The sequence below is a fragment of the Callionymus lyra genome, chromosome 8 (genome assembly GCF_982586985.1).
Source record: "Callionymus lyra chromosome 8, fCalLyr1.hap1.1, whole genome shotgun sequence".
Lineage (NCBI taxonomy): Eukaryota > Metazoa > Chordata > Actinopteri > Syngnathiformes > Callionymidae > Callionymus > Callionymus lyra.
This window is the reverse complement of record NC_141825.1, coordinates 26,056,760-26,075,029: the sequence shown is the minus strand read 5'-3', so window position 1 is coordinate 26,075,029 and position 18,270 is coordinate 26,056,760. Positions and strand designations below refer to the sequence as shown.

Sequence of the window (18,270 nt, the reverse complement as noted above, 5' to 3'; positions counted from 1 at the left end):
ATATAACATTAATATCGAGATCGAACATTTCAAGACGAACATAATTCCAATATCGTGCAGCCCTATTTGAAAACTTTTATTTTTAAACTTTCAAAAGTTTTGTGTTTTTACATTCTGTTGATAAAAGATGGTTTAAGATGTGTTTAAAGTTTGTTCTGTTGATTGACAGCGATGCGCAGAAAGCAAAGGAGGTAAAACTGAGTGAAATGAAAGAAGTCGAACTCGCGTCACTTACTGTATTTCTCATCTTTGCATCTTTGAAGGATCTCAAGGCTTCTCTGGTGAACAGGATGATGAAGGAAACTGAAGTTGTCGACAGTTCTGACCACAGCGCCGAGTACAGCGTCGTCACTGCCTGTGGAAACAACCAGATACAGTCGCCAGTCAGATGTCAGCCATTCATGTGATGATACAATGAAGCTTCATGAAACACTGTCATATTTGATCAGTAGGCGGCGCCATCCGTAAAAGAGATCACCCGAGGCTTCATTACCGTTTTCAGAACAATAGATTATAGAGCAGAGAGTGACATCTAGTGGTCTCTGAAAAGAAGACACGTCACTACCATCAACCATCTTAAAGAAATCTGATCAAATATTTTCAACTTTTCTCACATCCTTAAACCTTTTAAATGTTCTACCAGTGACGGCTGGTGAAAAATATTTTAGGCTTTTCCAGTACATTTTATCCTATATATTACATGTAATAATCAACACATTAATAGTAAGTAAAGGTTATTTGTGAAGCACATTTCATCTAATTACTTTAAGTTAATGATGGATAATAATGTTTATTCTGCTCCTTGTTTCATTACAAATGAAAACATATTTAAATTTTACTCTTTAAATACATCATACAGAATAAAGTACATTATTAAAAAACTAAAAACCAACCTGTCGTATGCGTCAGAACAATAGAGAAACTTTCTACCAAATTATCACAAACACACACAAATAAACTAATATTAACAACAATGTAAAGAGTTCTAAAAATATACAAAATGATCAATGTTGATGATTAAAACTATGTTAATTTAAAACTAAAATAAATAAAAGATAAAACTATAAATAAAGTTAAAAAAAAACAGCCCAATCAGTGGGAGGGCGGCGCCCCCTATGGGCCACTGTGTTCTACATGTTATCAAGTGTTGCTGAAGCTTCGTGATACAGTGTCATCGATGCGGTTAGATTTTGCCCTCTAGTGGTGAAGCTTCATGAAGCTTCAAGAACACATCATGGCTTCTGGAGTATCTTCTCTGAATCATGAGTCGTCAGAAAACTCAAAATGTTTCATTCGATACTATAAATAAATATCTGGTACTCGGTAGAATTTTCAATTCCAAATTTAAAAGACACATTTTTGTTAAAACATGTTCAATATTTGGACGAACAAAACATTTGTGCAAAATAAACTGAAACTTTCATGTCTGAGTGAAAGTACGAAAAATGAATGATGTATACTTTTGAAAATAAGTATCATAAATACAACATTTAACTACCGTATTTTCCAGACTATAAATCGCAGTTTTCCTCATAGTTTGTCCGGGGGTGAGATTATACTCTGGAGCGACTTATGTGTGAAATTATTAGCACATTATTATCGGTATATCATTTCACATGTTATTTTCACACTAAACCACCAGAGGGCGCTCTAGGTCTGTGTAGATCATTTCCACGTAGAAGAGGAAGCATCTTCTACCTCCGGAGTTAGTTAGTTGTTTAAAAGTGACACGAGGATGAAGAGTTATTTGGAGTTACACGGATGGTTTGGTAAACTTGTTAGTTATTTATGCTATAGTTCTCTGAATAACTCTTCATATGTTATGTTAACATACCAGGTTCTCACTTCATGTAACGTAACATTATTCTGTTGTTGCCTCTAGTTTTATTTTAACTTGTCTTTCAAGATCACATGTCTGTTCTTGGTGTTGGATTTTATCAAATAAATTTCCCCCAAAAATGCGACTTATACTCCAGTGCGACTTATATATGTTTGTTCTTCTTTATTATGTATTTTATGGCTGGAGCGACTTGTACTCCGAAGTCTTGCTTCAACTCCTTATAGTCCAGAAAGGAGGAACATTTCAAAAGACCCTCCTGAAGGTGTTTCCTCACCAGTCTTCCTGTGTCTGCAGCCGGCCTCCTTGAAGGCCACCAGGGCCCTGAAGTAGGCCCTCAACATGGCCCAACGGAAAGTGGCCACGGGATCGATTCCCATCAGGCTGCAGATGAAGGCGTTCTTGCTGCTCTTGAGCAAGGCCACGATGTCCGGCCGCATGTGGTCCGTGTTCTTCTCTCTGAAGTCCTGGAGCACAGACAGTCCAGCGTGAAACCATCTTCAACATGATGAGGTGATCCTGAGGTCACCATCTAAACCTTCTCACCTTGATCCTGTACTTGACCTTCCCAGCGTAGTGTTGGATGATGAACGCCGGCTCCATGACGGCAGGGAACTCGATGTAGTTGTTTCCTTCGTGCTGACGCTTCCACTTGTCCAGCAACGTCTGATTGGAGGCCTGAGGGAAGCTTGACACGCACAAGACATGTGTGAGACCTCAAGTATAACTGTTCAAAATTAAATCAACATTAAGCAAAACTGCACGTTTGATTTTTTCTTCTGAATGTCATTTATACGTTTATTCATTTCAATCTTTATACACGTTTGTTTTGTAAGTTCTATACATTCAATTGTAGGATTCCAACGACAATCAATTAGACTTTAACAATTTTCAACTGTCATCAAATCATTTTCAACTATAATCAAACAATTTTCAACTGTAATCAAACAATTTTCAACTATAATCAAACAATTTTCAACTATAATCAAACAATTTTCAACTAGAATCAAACAATTTTCAACTATAATCAAACAATTTTCAACTAGAATCAAACAATTTTCCACTATAATCAAACAATTTTCAACTGTAATCAAACAATTTTCAACTAGAATCAAACAATTTTCAACTAGAATCAAACAATTTCAACTAGAATCAAACAATTTTCAACTAGAATCAAACAATTTTCAACTAGAATCAAACAATTTTCAACTATAATCAAACAATTTTCAACTATAATCAAACAATTTTCAACTATAATCAAACAATTTCAACTATAATCAAACAATTTTCAACTACAATCAAACAATTTTCAACTGTAATCAAACAATTTTCAACTGTAATCAAACAATTTCAACTATAATCAAACAATTTTCAACTATAATCAAACAATTTTCAACTGTAATCAAACAATTTTCAACTGTAATCAAACAATTTTCAACTGTAATCAAACAATTTTCAACTGTAATCAAACAATTTCAACTAGAATCAAACAATTTTCAACTAGAATCAAACAATTTTCAACTATAATCAAACAATTTCAACTATAATCAAACAATTTTCAACTAGAATCAAACAATTTTCAACTAGAATCAAACAATTTTCAACTATAATCAAACAATTTTCAACTGTAATCAAACAATTTTCAACTGTAATCAAACAATTTCAACTAGAATCAAACAATTTTCAACTAGAATCAAACAATTTTCAACTATAATCAAACAATTTTCAACTATAATCAAACAATTTCAACTATAATCAAACAATTTTCAACTATAATCAAACAATTTTCAACTGTAATCAAACAATTTTCAACTGTAATCAAACAATTTCAACTATAATCAAACAATTTTCAACTATAATCAAACAATTTTCAACTGTAATCAAACAATTTTCAACTGTAATCAAACAATTTTCAACTGTAATCAAACAATTTTCAACTAGAATCAAACAATTTTCAACTATAATCAAACAATTCTCAACTATAATCAAACAATTTTAAACTATAATCAAACAATTTTCAACTATAATCAAACAATTTCAACTGTAATCAAACAATTTCAATTATAATCAAACAATTTTCAACTATAATCAAACAATTTTCAACTAGAATCAAACAATTTTCAACTATAATCCAACAATTTTCAACTAGAATCAAACAATTTTCAACTATAATCCAACAATTTTCAACTTTAATCAAACAATTTTCAACTATAATCAAACAATTTTCAACTATAATCAAACAATTTTCAACTAGAATCAAACAATTTTAACTATAATCAAACAATTTTCAACTATAATCAAACAATTTCCAACTATAATCAAACAATTTCCAACTATAATCAAACAATTTTCAACTAGAATCAAACAATTTTCAACTATAATCAAACAATTTTCAACTAGAATCAAACAATTTTCAACTATAATCAAACAATTTTCAACTAGAATCAAACAATTTTCAACTAGAATCAAACAATTTTCAACTAGAATCAAACAATTTTCAACTATAATCCAACAATTTTCCACTATAATCAAACAATTTTCAACTATAATCAAACAATTTCAACTATAATCAAACAATTTTCAACTATAATCAAACAATTTCAACTATAATCAAACAATATTCAACTATAATCAAACAATTTTCAACTTTAATCAAACAATTTTCAACTATAATCAAACAATTTCAACTATAATCAAACAATTTTCAACTATAATCAAACAATTTTCAACTTTAATCAAACAATTTTCAACTATAATCAAACAATTTTCAACTATAATCAAACAATTTTCAACTATAATCAAACAATTTTCAACTATAATCAAACAATTTTCAACTATAATCAAACAATTTTCAATTTTAAACTAGAATCAAACAATTTTCAATTTTAAACTAGAATCAAACAATTTTCAATTTTAAACTAGAATCAAACAATTTTCAACTATAATCAAACAATTATAATCAAACAATTTTCAACTATAATCAAACAATTTTCAACTATAATCAAACAATTTTCAACTATAATCAAACAATTTTCAACTATAATCAAACAATTTTCAACTTTAATCAAACAATTTTCAACTAGAATCAAACCATTTTCAACTATAATCAAACAATATTCAACTGTAATCAAACAATTTTCAACTGTAATCAAACAATTTCAACTAGAATCAAACAATTTTCAACTAGAATCAAACAATTTTCAACTAGAATCAAACAATTTTCAACTAGAATCAAACAATTTTCAACTAGAATCAAACAATTTTCAACTATAATCAAACAATTTTCAACTATAATCAAACAATTTCAACTATAATCAAACAATTTTCAACTATAATCAAACAATTTTCAACTGTAATCAAACAATTTTCAACTGTAATCAACAATTTTCAACTATAATCAAACAATTTTCAACTTTAATCAAACAATTTTCAACTAGAATCAAACCATTTTCAACTATAATCAAACAATATTCAACTGTAATCAAACAATTTTCAACTGTAATCAAACAATTTTCAACTAAAATCAAACCATTTTCAACTATAATCCAACAAACTATAATCTAAACTCCAACAGTGATATAAGGTTGTGTATAAACTCACTTGCACTCCTCGTCCAGCAGGTGGAACAGTGCTGCAGGTTTCTTGCTGATGAGGTTGATGCAGCAGCCGTTGTCAGTGTAGTCGATGTGGTGCCAGTTGATGCCTTCAGCTCTGTAGTCCTCCTGTCAGGGGAGCCAAGACTTCAACACAGGATCCATGATGGGTCCACGATGGTGAGGAACCATCAGTGGACCTTCATCCAAAGACATGCTCAGAAGCATCACCTGCTCCAGCTTGAAGATGTGCTGGTTGAAGTAATGCTGCAGACGCTCGTTCGCAAAGTTGATGCAAAACTGTTCGAAGCTGTTGTTTTCGTAATCCTCGAAGCCAAAGATGTCCAGGACCCCGATGGAGAGGATCTGGACGAGCAAGACGTCAATGACCAGATCAGACAGAGATTGATTATAGTTGAAATTGTTTGATTATAGTTAAAATTGTTTGATTACAGTTGAAATTGTTTGATTACAGTTAAAATTGTTTGATTATAGTTGAAAATTGTTTGATTATATTTGAAAATTGTTTGATTATAGTTGAAAATTGTTTGATTATAGTTGAAAATTGTTGATTATAGTTAAAATTGTTTGATTATAGTTAAAATTGTTTGATTATAGTTGAAATTGTTTGATTATAGTTGAAAATTGTTTGATTATAGTTAAAATTGTTGGATTATAGTTGAAAATTGTTTGATTATAGTTGAAAATTGTTTGATTATAGTTGAAAATTGTTTGATTATAGTTGAAAATTGTTTGATTATAGTTGAAAATTGTTTGATTATAGTTGAAAATTGTTTGATTATAGTTGAAAATTGTTGATTATAGTTGAAAATTGTTTGATTATAGTTGAAAATTGTTGATTATAGTTGAAAATTGTTTGATTATAGTTGAAAATTGTTGATAATAGTTTAAATTGTTTGATTCTAGTTGAAAATAGTTTGATTCTAGTTGAAAATTGTTTGATTATAGTTGAAAATTGTTGATTATAGTTGAAAATTGTTTGATTATAGTTGAAAATTGTTTGATTCTAGTTAAAATTGTTTGATTATAGTTGAAAATAGTTTGATTATAGTTTAAAATTGTTGATTATAGTTGAAAATTGTTTGATTATAGTTGAAAATAGTTTGATTATAGTTAAAATTGTTTGATTACAGTTGAAAATAGTTTGATTCTAGTTGAAAATTGTTTGATTCTAGTTAAAATTGTTTGATTATAGTTGAAAATAGTTTGATTATAGTTGAAAATTGTTGATTATAGTTGAAAATGGTTTGATTATAGTTGAAAATTGTTTGATTATAGTTGAAAATTGTTGATTATAGTTGAAAATGGTTTGATTATAGTTGAAAATAGTTTGATTATAGTTGAAAATTGTTTGATTATAGTTGAAAATTGTTTGATTATAGTTAAAATTGTTTGATTATAGTTGAAAATTGTTTGATTACAGTTGAAAATTGTTTGATTATAGTTAAAATTGTTTGATTATAGTTAAAATTGTTTGATTATAGTTAAAATTGTTTGATTATAGTTGATAATTGTTTGATTATAGTTGAAATTTGTTTGATTATAGTTGATAATTGTTTGATTATAGTTAAAATTGTTTGATTATAGTTGAAAATTGTTTGATTATAGTTGATAATTGTTTGATTATAGTTAAAATTGTTTGATTATAGTTGAAATTTGTTTGATTATAGTTAAAAAATTGTTTGATTATAGTTGAAAATGACTCATATTTTACACGCATCTTTACTATCACTGTCAACATAAACATTTGATCCAAACGTTCTCACCTTAGGATTCTCCTCGAGGTCCTTGTTGTTGAGCAGAGCGTGGTTGGTCCTGAAAACTATCCAGTCAAACAGAGCACTGTATAAGGACTTAGCCATGGAGTCCCTCACTGTGCCCGCCTAGAATACACACACAGGACAATGACATATTCATTAAAAAAATAATAATAAGTGAAATAATTTACTAAATTCAAACAATAAAAATGAAAAAGTAGCAAAATTAAAAAACTAAGGGAGGATATATATATATATTTTAAAAAAATACCATTATTTATAAAAGGAACAAGGTAAAGAAACTACCAAAATAAAAAAGATTCTAAGGAAAATATACCAAAATAAAAATATTTAATAATAATTTAAAAATGTTACAAAGTGAGGAAATTGTATGGATATATATATATATATATATATATATATATATATATATATATATATATATATATAAATAATTAAATAATAATAAATAACAAAGTGAGGAAACTGTCAAAAAATATATATTTTAAAAAGTAACAAAGTGAGGAAAGTGTCAAAATCATTGAAAAAACAAGTGAAGAATTTAAATTATACTAATCTTAAAATGTCAGAAAGACTTTTTGCAAAAAAACACAGTAAAAACTACCAAAATAAAAAACAATTAAAAAAGATAAACAAAGTGAAAACATTTCAGAAATAAAAATGTACAAGAAGAAAACGATTAATAAAGTTAAATAAAAATGTTCTCAAAAAATTTAAAAAAAAAAAAGAAACAGTAAGGAATAATAATAAGGATGTTATTTAAATACAACGAGAGAAAGTTCAAAAGTAAATAGTCCCAAATTAAAAATATATTTAGAGACATTGGGAAAAAATATATATATTTATTTTCTAAAATACCAAGTGACGAAACAAAGAAGGCAACATAGTAAAAATGGATAAAAAAACATTTATAAAATGACTTGAAAAAACCAAGAGCTCATGAATAAATAACAACTTCAAGTCTAGTGTAAAGTTAACGTTTGTTTTCTTTATTCAATTCTCACCTCAGCAAGTTTGTACGGAACCACGAGGCGCTCGCCCACCGTCACCGTCTTCCTGGTGGTCAGAGCTTCCAGCAGCATCTCCTCTTTGACCTTGACAAGGACCAAACACGTCAAGAACAACACAACAGAATCCTCTTTGAGTCACGACTGCGTCTATAAGTGTGATCTTCTCTACAGTCTCTTCACCTCCAGCAGCTCCGACACGATGGGCAGGATCTCCGGGTTGCAGATGTCGATGGAGTCGTCTCTGTACGTCTTCTTCTTGTAGCGGATGTTTCCCAGATGAAGGATGGCCGACAGCAGCGAGAAGATCCTGCGAAGATAAAGACGTGTTGATGATGATGTTTGTTCGCATCAGCCGGAGCTTCTCACTGTTTCCTGGTGCTGGGCAGGAAGCCCACCATCTCCATCGCCAGCTGCAGACGCTCGAAGTCGTGCTTCAGGTCTTCTCCCTCCACCGTGAAGCAGTCCTGCCAGAAGAACACGTTAGCAGCTGATGTTCGTCAACAGGTATAAATATCCTGAAATATTATATATGACGTAATATTTATCATTGTTTTCAACCATGAACTGTGGCTAACAAAGGTTAGCATTAATGTTATATATAAGTGGCTCCGGACTATAAGTGTCTCCGGAGCACAAGTCGCCATAAAATGCATAATAAAGAAGTAAAAACATATATAAGTCGCACTGGAGTATAAGTCGCATTTTTGGGGGAAATTTATTTGATAAAATCAACACCAAGAACAGACATGTGATCTTGAAAGACAATTTAAAATAAAACTAGAGGCAACAACAGAATAATTGTACGTTACGTTACATGAAGTGAGAACCTGGTATGTTAACATAACATATGAAGAGTTATTCAGAGAACTATAGCATAAATAACTAACAAGTTTACCAAACCATCCGTGTAACTCCAAATAACTCTTCATCCTCGTGTCACTTTTAAACAACTAACTAACTCCGGAGGTAGAAGATGCTTCCTCTTCTACGTGGAAATGATCAACACAGGCCTAGAGCGCCCTCTGGTGGTTTAGTGTGAAAATAACATGTGAAATGATATACCGCTAATAATGTGGTAATAATTTCACACATAAGTCGCTCCAGAGTATAAGTCGTACCCCCGGACAAACTATGAAGAAAACTGCAACTGTGATGTGAAGCTTCATGAAACATCTACTCCAAGATATTCTATTGACAAATGTCGAATATTTGGCGCCACCTACTGAGCTCTAGGAAATGTGGCACCGTTTCATGAAGCCTCATCGATCAGAAAACATTCATTGCCAGCGTTGTCAACACAACATAGGATTTGTTGTGGTGTCGCTACAGAATAATCTAAAAATGAAATAAAAGAAATAACAAAATATAATACAATAAATATTATAAAATAAGAGACATTAGGATAAAATGGCAAATGAGCGAGGCTTCATAGTATTACTTCATAAGGTTTAGTAGTATTTCTCCAAGAGGCTTCATAGTATTACTCCACAAGGTTTAATAGTATTTCCCCACGAGGCTTCCTAGTATTACTCCACAAGGCTTCATAGTATTACTCCACAAGGTTTAATAGTATTTCTCCACGAGGCTTCCTAGTACTACTCCACAAGGTTTAATAGTATTTCTCTGGGAGGCTTTGTAGTATTACTCCACAAGGTTTAATAGTATTTATCCACGAGGCTTCCTAGTATTACTTCACAAGGTTTAATAGTATTTCTCCACGAGGCTTCCTAGTATTACTTCACAAGGTTTAATAGTATTTCTCCACGAGGGTTCCTAGTATTACTTCACAAGGTTTAATATTATTTATCCACAAGGCTCCCTAGTACTACTCCACAAGGTTTAATAGTATTTCCCAGCGAGGCTTCTTAGTATTACTTCATAAGGTTTAGTAGTATTTCTCCAAGAGGCTTCATAGTATTACTCCACAAGGTTTAATAGTATTTCTCCACGAGGCTTCCTAGTATTATTCCACAAGGTTTAATAGTATTTATCCATGAGGCTCCCTAGTACTACTCCACAAGGTTTAATAGTATTTCTCTGGGAGGCTTTGTAGTATTACTCCACAAGGTTTATTAGTATTTATCCACAAGGCTTCCTAGTATTACTTCACAAGGTTTAATAGTATTTCTCCACGATGGTTCCTAGTATTACTCAACAAGGTTTAATAGTATTTCCCAGCGAGGCTTCCTAGTATTACTCCACAGCTTTAGAGTTAATAGTTTATAATTAATATGAAAGGCTTCGTAGTATTACTCCATGTGCGATGTACTATTACGACTCTTAATGCGTCTTATAGTCTGAAAATAGTTCGTTCAGGAATCACATGGTATTTCTTTACAAGGCCGATAGTAATACATCGTTCCGTCCACTAGGTGGGGCAACAACACCTGTCACACACCTGGTGCAGGAAGTGATATTCCTGAGGTCTGAGCAGGTGAAACGATTCTCTCTCTTCCTCACTCGCTCCTGCCAGCAGGTAGTAGAACACGTGGTAGTTTCTGTAGCGACAGAGAAAAACATATTTAGTGTAGAATAATAACATTCATATGTATTTACAGCATGAGTGTCGTATTCTATAAAGTCACACTGGAAACATTACATTATTATTATTTCTTGTTATTATTAAACCATGAGAACCACTGATGATCCTCATCATAACATTAAATGTTGTTTTATATAAACTAACATCAAACCACTGATGTTTCTCATCATAACATTAAATGCTATTTTATACAAACAAACATCAAAGCTCCTGTTCCTGAAGACACTGATGATCTCAGAACATCATCATCATCATCATCATCATCACACAAGGTTACACAACAGTGATGAAGCTTCACGAAGCATTGTTGTCGTTAGCTTAAAAGTGTATTCATGCATGTTTGTGTGCGTCATCGTGTGTGTGCGTATGTGAGTGTGTGTGCTTGTGTGCATGTCTGCGGGTATCAGTGAATTTGTGTGCGAGTGTATGTATGTGTGTGTTCGTATGCATGTATGTATGTGCGTGAGTGTGTCAGCGTGTGTGTGGGTATCAGTTTGTGTATGTAAGTGTATATGTATGTGTGTATTTTTGTGCATGCTTGTATGTGCGTGAGTGTGCGCTTGTGTGCGGGTGTTAGTGTGTGTATGTATGTGTGTTTGTGTGCATGCTTGTATGTGTGTGTGTGTGTGTGTGTGTACGTCTTTGTGTGCATGCTTGTATGTGTGTGTGTGTGTGTGTGTATGTGCATTAGTGTATTTGTGTGTGAGTGTATATGTATGTGTGTGTTTGTGTGCATATTTGTGTGTGTGTGTATGTGCGTCAGTGTATTTGTGTGTGAGTGTATGTATGTGTGCGTTTGTGTGCATGTTTGTATGTGTGTGTGTGCCTGTATGCGGGTATCCATGTATGTGTTTGAGAGTATATGTATGTGTGTTTGTGCGTGCGTGTGTGTGCGTATGTGCATGTGTCTGCTTGTGTGCATGTGTGCAGGCATCAGTGTGTGTGTGTTTGTGCATGTGTGTAAGTGTGTGTAAGTGTGCATGTGTGTGTGTTTGTGCATGTGTGTGGATGTGTGTGCATGTGTGTAAGTGTGCATGTGTGTAAGTGTGTGTGTGTTTGTGCATGTGTGTAAGTGTGCATGTGTGTAAGTGTGTGTGTGTGTAAGTGTGTGTGTATGTGCTTTTTTCTTTTTTTCTGTTATTTATCCTCCATTCCTGGAAGTTAATGGCTGCGGAGGTCAAGGTCATCTGGGAGCAGACATGACTAATCTATCCCAGAAAGACACTTGATATCACTGAGACCCAGAGGCTGCAGCGAAAGTGGAAGAAAAGAATCGATCGTGCGAGAAAAAGACATGACGTCAGAAATATGTTTTCTTTTAGAATCGTTCTCCACGAGGATCTTTGAACGAAGTAATGATAGCAGGATTCTAACCAGTAAATAAGTACATGTACATGTACATGTACATGTACTTATTTACTGGCAGTTCACGAGCGTCCTCACCTCTCATTGTGCTCCTGGTAGACCAGACGAGACTTCTCCAGCAGATACTTCTCCACATAGGCCCTGAAATACACATCCACGACTGGTGTTCACGAATACAATATCAAATATCTTTTCTATCTCTTCCTGCCGGATATTGGATATTTGGCCACCACTTTATTTTGGACTTTCTTGTTTGTGTAATTATTTGGAATAGTTGATATTTAGACATGGATACTTAGATAGGACTCTGTTGCCGCCTTTGGATATTTTAAATGTCCAAACTGTCGCTGGTTCAGCGTACGCTCTTTGATATAGTTATAAACCTGTTACTGGTATAAACAAAAAATGACCAAATATATATGTCTAAGGGCACTAAATAAATTTGAAGACACAAAACATTTCGTTTGAGATAAGGCTGCACAATGTATTGAAAGAAATATAGATATAGCGATATTGTCACGTGCGATATGCATATGGAAAACATGTGTGAAAATGTATCATTTTTTTATTGTATAAATCAATCATTTCTTAAATCCGCACTTCGACCAATCAGTGTCACGTTCTGTAAAGTTGTCAATTTGTACTTTTATGTCTCGTTGTTGTTTACGTCTCCGTCTGTCTGTGAACTGTGTGGCGCAGCTTGTTAGGCTCAGTTGCTATGACGACGCGTCTTGACTCAGTATCTCCATGGAAGTAATACTAACTTATGATCTAGTCAAACACTAGTGATCCAGTGAAGTAATACTAACTTATGATCTAGTCAAACACTAGTGATCCAGTGAAGTAATACTAACTTATGATCTAGTCAAACACTAGTGATCCAGTGAAGTAATACTAACTTATGATCTAGTCAAACACTAGTGATCCAGTGAAGTAATACTAACTTCTGATCTAGTCAAACACTAGTGATCCAGTCACTCGTCTCTTTCAACCTCCTTTGTTAAAGCAACATATAGTAAGAACTTTTCATCTCGTCTCAGTTGTTTTCTTATAAGATCGTGAACTTCCAAACAAACCTGTCCGTCTTCACCGTATGCTAACGAGCTAAGTTGTTAGCGTCATTTATAAAGTGTTATGTGTGCGTGTACAAGGATTTATTATTGATTTGCTGATATCGCGACGCGCCGGCGGCTCCTCTCTGATGTCGCTCAGTTTCACTGATAAACTGATGCAAGTCCCGCGAGACTGAGTGTTAGAAGTGATATTTTTCTACGATCATGTCGACACCGAAGCGCGGAAATAAACGAAACGGAAATATCATCGTTTTCCTTCTTTAAACCCCCGGACCTCCACTACAGTACTCACATTGATTCTACATTTTTAGGTTAAAGAAAGAAACATCGCATTAATATCGAATATCGCACTTATTTCCAATATCGTTCAGTCCTAGTTTTGGACCAGAGTCACTAAAATGTCATTTTTTTTATCACTTATATCACGATAATATTAAATATAAGAACGTGAACATATCAGTGGTATCAGCCCTGAGAAGCAGGACGTTAACGGTATTAGTTGATTGTATATTTCGTGACGACTAATGATAGTATTTGTGCATCTTTAACCACGTTCTGCTGCATCGTCTTCCTCTCCTGGGTTTTCTCGTTAATCTCTAACGACACGACAGCGACGCTCATCCATTTGCATCCATTCATGCATGTTTGCGTCTCACCCTCGAACAGTTCCGCTCTCCTGGTAGTTGACCTGGATAAATTTCCCGAAGCGACTGGAGTTGTTGTTGTGAGCCGTCTTGGCGTTTCCGAAAGCCTGTGGAAGGAACGAAGACAGGTTGAGAGAAGGTCCTCAACATCACCATCACAGAGTACGAGTTGGAACGATCCGTACAGAAGTAAAAGTGCGTATTTTAGGAGATTTTCTTTTGTTCTTATACTTCTGTAGTATCGTAAATATATATCTATGAAGGGCAACTTAGTTCGTGGGTCCTACAGAGATCTTCTTGGGCTCAAAAGTACCTCCAAGAAATTCTGGACTAAGGCGTCGTTTTTCCAACTATAGCCGAAAACGGTTGTGCGCTAACTTATTATTAGCGTAAATATGCTAGTTTTCGCTTCCAGGTCGAGCCAACTCGTGACCTTTCTGTGTGTAGTTTGTTTGTTCTCCTCGTGTTGTGTGGGTTTACTCCGGACACTCCGGTTTCCTCCCACAGTCCAAAAACATACAGAGGTTGATTGAGAACTTGAGGGGAAATTGTCGTAGGTATGAGTGTGTGTGTGAATGGTTGTCTGTCTTTGTGTGTCCTGAGACAGACTGGCGTCCTGTCCAGGGTGTCCCCTGCCTCTCGCCCTAAGGAACTGGGATAGACTCCAGTCTCCCTGTGACCCCCACAAGAGATAAAGTGGTAGAAAATGAATTAATGAATAGAGGTCTATAGCTTAAATATTAAAGGTATTTAGCACATTTATTTGACAGTTTTGTATCTTGTAAAAATCCTTGTACAAAGTACTCATAGTACTTTTGTAGTTCCGGCTTTTTTTAGTTAAATAATATGCATTTGAAAGTGAAAATAGATCCATATGTGTTTGAACCATCAGATGAACCCAGTGCTGTGTCTCAAATCGCATACTTGTGTACTCAAAGTTAGTATTTTTAGTGCATTATTTATTTAAGTGCATCTCAATTCTTAGTATGTAAATGTAGTGCTCCATACACACTAAATTGAAACTATAACGCCCACAAAACTGAGTATGGATCGATGGACACTAACCTAAACGGCCGCCATCTTAATGACGTTTTAAACGGAAGTTACGTCATATATATATATCCATATATATTCATATACTTACAGGTGTATTTTCAGCAGCAGTAGAAGGATGACACGTCTTCGCTGCTGATACCAGCGTAAATATCTTGCGAATATTTTGATTATCACATTTTTTCCAAACTTGCTAAACGTGCTGCCAGCAGGTGGCGATAGTGTTCTTACAGCTGGTTGAAATCATCGTTAAATAGTAGTAGAAGAAGAAGCTGTCGCGTCATTTCCTGTTAGTGTGTAGCAGCAGAGTTTGATTTGAGACATACTATCTGTGGAGGATTAGTTACTAGTTAGTACGTACACTATCCTGATGATACTAACTTCTAGTATACTAAGAGAAGTATGTGATTTGAGACATACTATCTGTGGAGGATTAGTTACTAGTTAGTACGTACACTATCCTGATGATACTAACTTCTAGTATACTAAGAAGTATGCGATTTGAGTCACAGCACAGGTTTTTGTCATTGTTTATATTTCTTCATATTTTATCTCATGTTTTCACTTGATTCTCCACTTATTTACGTATAAATCGACCCTGGAGTTCGTGAAGACGTCGGACGCGCGAGTGCGAGAGACGAGAGACACAAACATCAAACGCTCCAAAGCGACGGCAGGTTCTCGAGCAAAAAGCTCCTCTTCATCCTCGTGGTTCCTCTTCCTTTGATATAATTCCCTTCTCTTCCCGTCATCCCTCCCCCCACCGAGCCTGTGGTGGTGAGCCGTGGTGGGCCGTGGTGGGCCGTGGTGGGCCGTGGTGGGCGGTCGAGAAGAGGATCTTCTCTGCGGGTCCGTGTAGGACGACAATGACACGGAATTTAAAATCTTCATCGATGCTCGAGCATCGACGGGTTGATCAGGTTTGATGATCGCGAGGCTCAAAGCAGGCTCGTCTTGTACGAAGGAAAAAGAGAGAAAATCCAATTTTCTCCCTCATCTTCTCTCTCTCTCTCTCTCTCTCTCTCTCTCTCTCTCTCTCCCCCTCTCTCTCGTTTTATCTCGCATTCACACTGAAGTAGGTCAAAATTTGAAATGCTCCAAATCTCATCAATGCTAACAAAACAGTCACAAGAGAATCTGCTGCTGTCGACACAACACATGGAGAAAAAAGTGAAAAAAAAGATGGATCAGTTACTTTTCTTATTTATTCGTTACCATCCGAACGTATGCATTCGTTAGATTAAAAGCAAGTTTAGCTGAGAGGCTTTGATACGTCAGGCTTGAGGTGAATAATCTCTACTAGGGCTCAGGAAAATATGACCTAAATATTTCGTCTCGAAAATTAATTTGAAGCGTCGTTTTCCGTCATAAAGAGAGAGAGACTACAAATAATGATGTATTTCATTTGTTGTGATTTTTCCTGGACAGTAAATCAGGGATTGATGGATTAAAACAACGGGCGCTTTAATCCTTCATATGGAGACTTAATGGGATAGGTGTTAATCTCTGGCAAAATATGGCCCAAACTCAACGACTAACATGCAAATATTCACAATCATTTTTGTGTTGCAATTTAACTTCCAGCCTCAAGATGGCAGTAGTCATTAAGTCTTCTGCAGCTAAAGGGAACAATGAAATCCTGCTAGATTCCGGCAATGACTGAGGACAAGAGGATACAGTCGACTCCATCTTTTAAAGCTAAGGTTTGGAAATATTTTAGCTTTTAGGTCTTTTAATCCAACCAAACAAAAGTGGGAAAAAAAAAATCACAATATATCACTAAAATTCAGTTTGCCCTAAAATTGTTATGCAAGTGTATTGAAAATTATCGTGTTGAATAATTCTCGTGAGATTAGGACTAAGAAAATTGATTTAACGACTCGCAGGAAAAGCAAATGCGCCGTTTTACGCAAATCTAGGTCACTAAAATAAGATGATTTCTGGTTATTTTATCCACTCCGATGTGAACAGTAATGTTCAGGAAATCAATGGTTAAAAAGTAAAGTGCACCAATCAATAAAAAACAACAAAAAACACTGTTTTAAAACATGCATCTGGCTCAATGAGTCATTTAATCAATGCCATACTTGTGTTATTTGTGTCAAAGTTACACTTGTTAGTATCAAAGGCAGAGAACATCGGATGAATTTGTCAGTCGCTAGCAAGTGTTCCTTTACACTGGAGATTGTCCATTATTGATTTATTCTGTAAGAAAACAGCTTAAATGTACCAAAGTTGAAAATCTAAAATAAATATTTTTCAATGTGTATAATCTCATTTTCTTTTTGTTAGATGTGATCTTTTGAAATTGGTATAAAGAAAAAGAACTAATCAGGAACTTGTACAAAAGTAATGGCATAAGTACCGATATAGGAAAATTGATACCCAGTCCTCCTCGTAGACGGTCTAGCGTAGCGTGAAACTAGAATTCAATAGTTGTTTAAAACCCTTGCAGACCACATAAGTGATTTGGCAGGCCGAGATTTGAACCCGCCGGCGTATATACCCTATAGCAGGGGTCGGGAACCTATGGCTCGCGAGCCAGGTGTGGCTCTTTTGATGATTGCATCTGGCTCGCAGCTTTTCAGATAAAACATAAAATATTATCACTTGTTTCAGGGGTGGACAATACGTCGATCGCGATCGACCGTTGCGAGTAGATCGCGTGATTTAATAAAATATGATATAAGAAAATAGTAAAGAGAGCTCTGATTGGCTGCTGTGCATGTCAATCAAATGGTTATTGTGCCGATTGGGTGAAAATTTGATTGACATGCACAGCAGCCAATCAGAGCTCCCGCCTCTTCCACTGAACGCACGGAAAAGATCATATGAATCGAGAATAAAAAGAGCAAAACGTGCGACAGTCATTTTACGCAATTCAGAAAAACGATATAGAATTATAAGCTTGTTTTTTTAAAATAATATATCGAACAAAATAATGCGCGTTTGATCGCTTCAGGTTCTTCTCTAGAGTCACAGAAACATGACGTCAGGTCCATCAAAGTTAAGCTGCAGGTTTCAATGAAAGCAACAAATGCTGGTTTTCCTTTTGTGATCGAGTCCTTAAAACACACTTGCATTAATACACCATCACATGATGACTATTTGTAAATGACCTTTATCTCACGAATGTAATAAGAATACGCAGAAACACAAACACGTTAAACAGGTGCAGGTGAGACACATTCTAATGACGTCAGAGACGATCAGAAAAAGCGATGATGATGTGAAGTTACTGATGAACAGTTTTATTCTCGTTAAACTTCATCTGAAATTTAATGAATCCACTTGTGTGATTCATATCAGACATGTTTAAAATTAACAAATATAAACTGTTAGTTTGAATTCATG

The 18,270-nt window shown here is 34.5% G+C and overlaps 1 protein-coding gene across 1 annotated transcript in view; it reads right to left on the bottom strand.

The window, feature by feature from the left end:
• The window catches only part of LOC148074400 (unconventional myosin-IXAa-like), a 59,766-nt gene that overhangs the window by 30,780 nt on the left and 10,716 nt on the right, over positions 1-18,270 (bottom strand). The window contains exons 3-14 of the mRNA XM_087796614.1: positions 13,876-13,970; positions 12,225-12,287; positions 10,638-10,737; positions 8,606-8,703; positions 8,420-8,546; positions 8,234-8,323; positions 7,218-7,334; positions 5,662-5,796; positions 5,438-5,559; positions 2,384-2,525; positions 2,115-2,304; positions 236-355 (exon numbers count right to left, since the gene is read on the bottom strand). Coding sequence (XP_087652740.1) covers positions 236-355; positions 2,115-2,304; positions 2,384-2,525; positions 5,438-5,559; positions 5,662-5,796; positions 7,218-7,334; positions 8,234-8,323; positions 8,420-8,546; positions 8,606-8,703; positions 10,638-10,737; positions 12,225-12,287; positions 13,876-13,970 — 1,399 coding nt within the window. The remainder of the gene's footprint in view (positions 1-235; positions 356-2,114; positions 2,305-2,383; positions 2,526-5,437; positions 5,560-5,661; positions 5,797-7,217; positions 7,335-8,233; positions 8,324-8,419; positions 8,547-8,605; positions 8,704-10,637; positions 10,738-12,224; positions 12,288-13,875; positions 13,971-18,270) is intronic.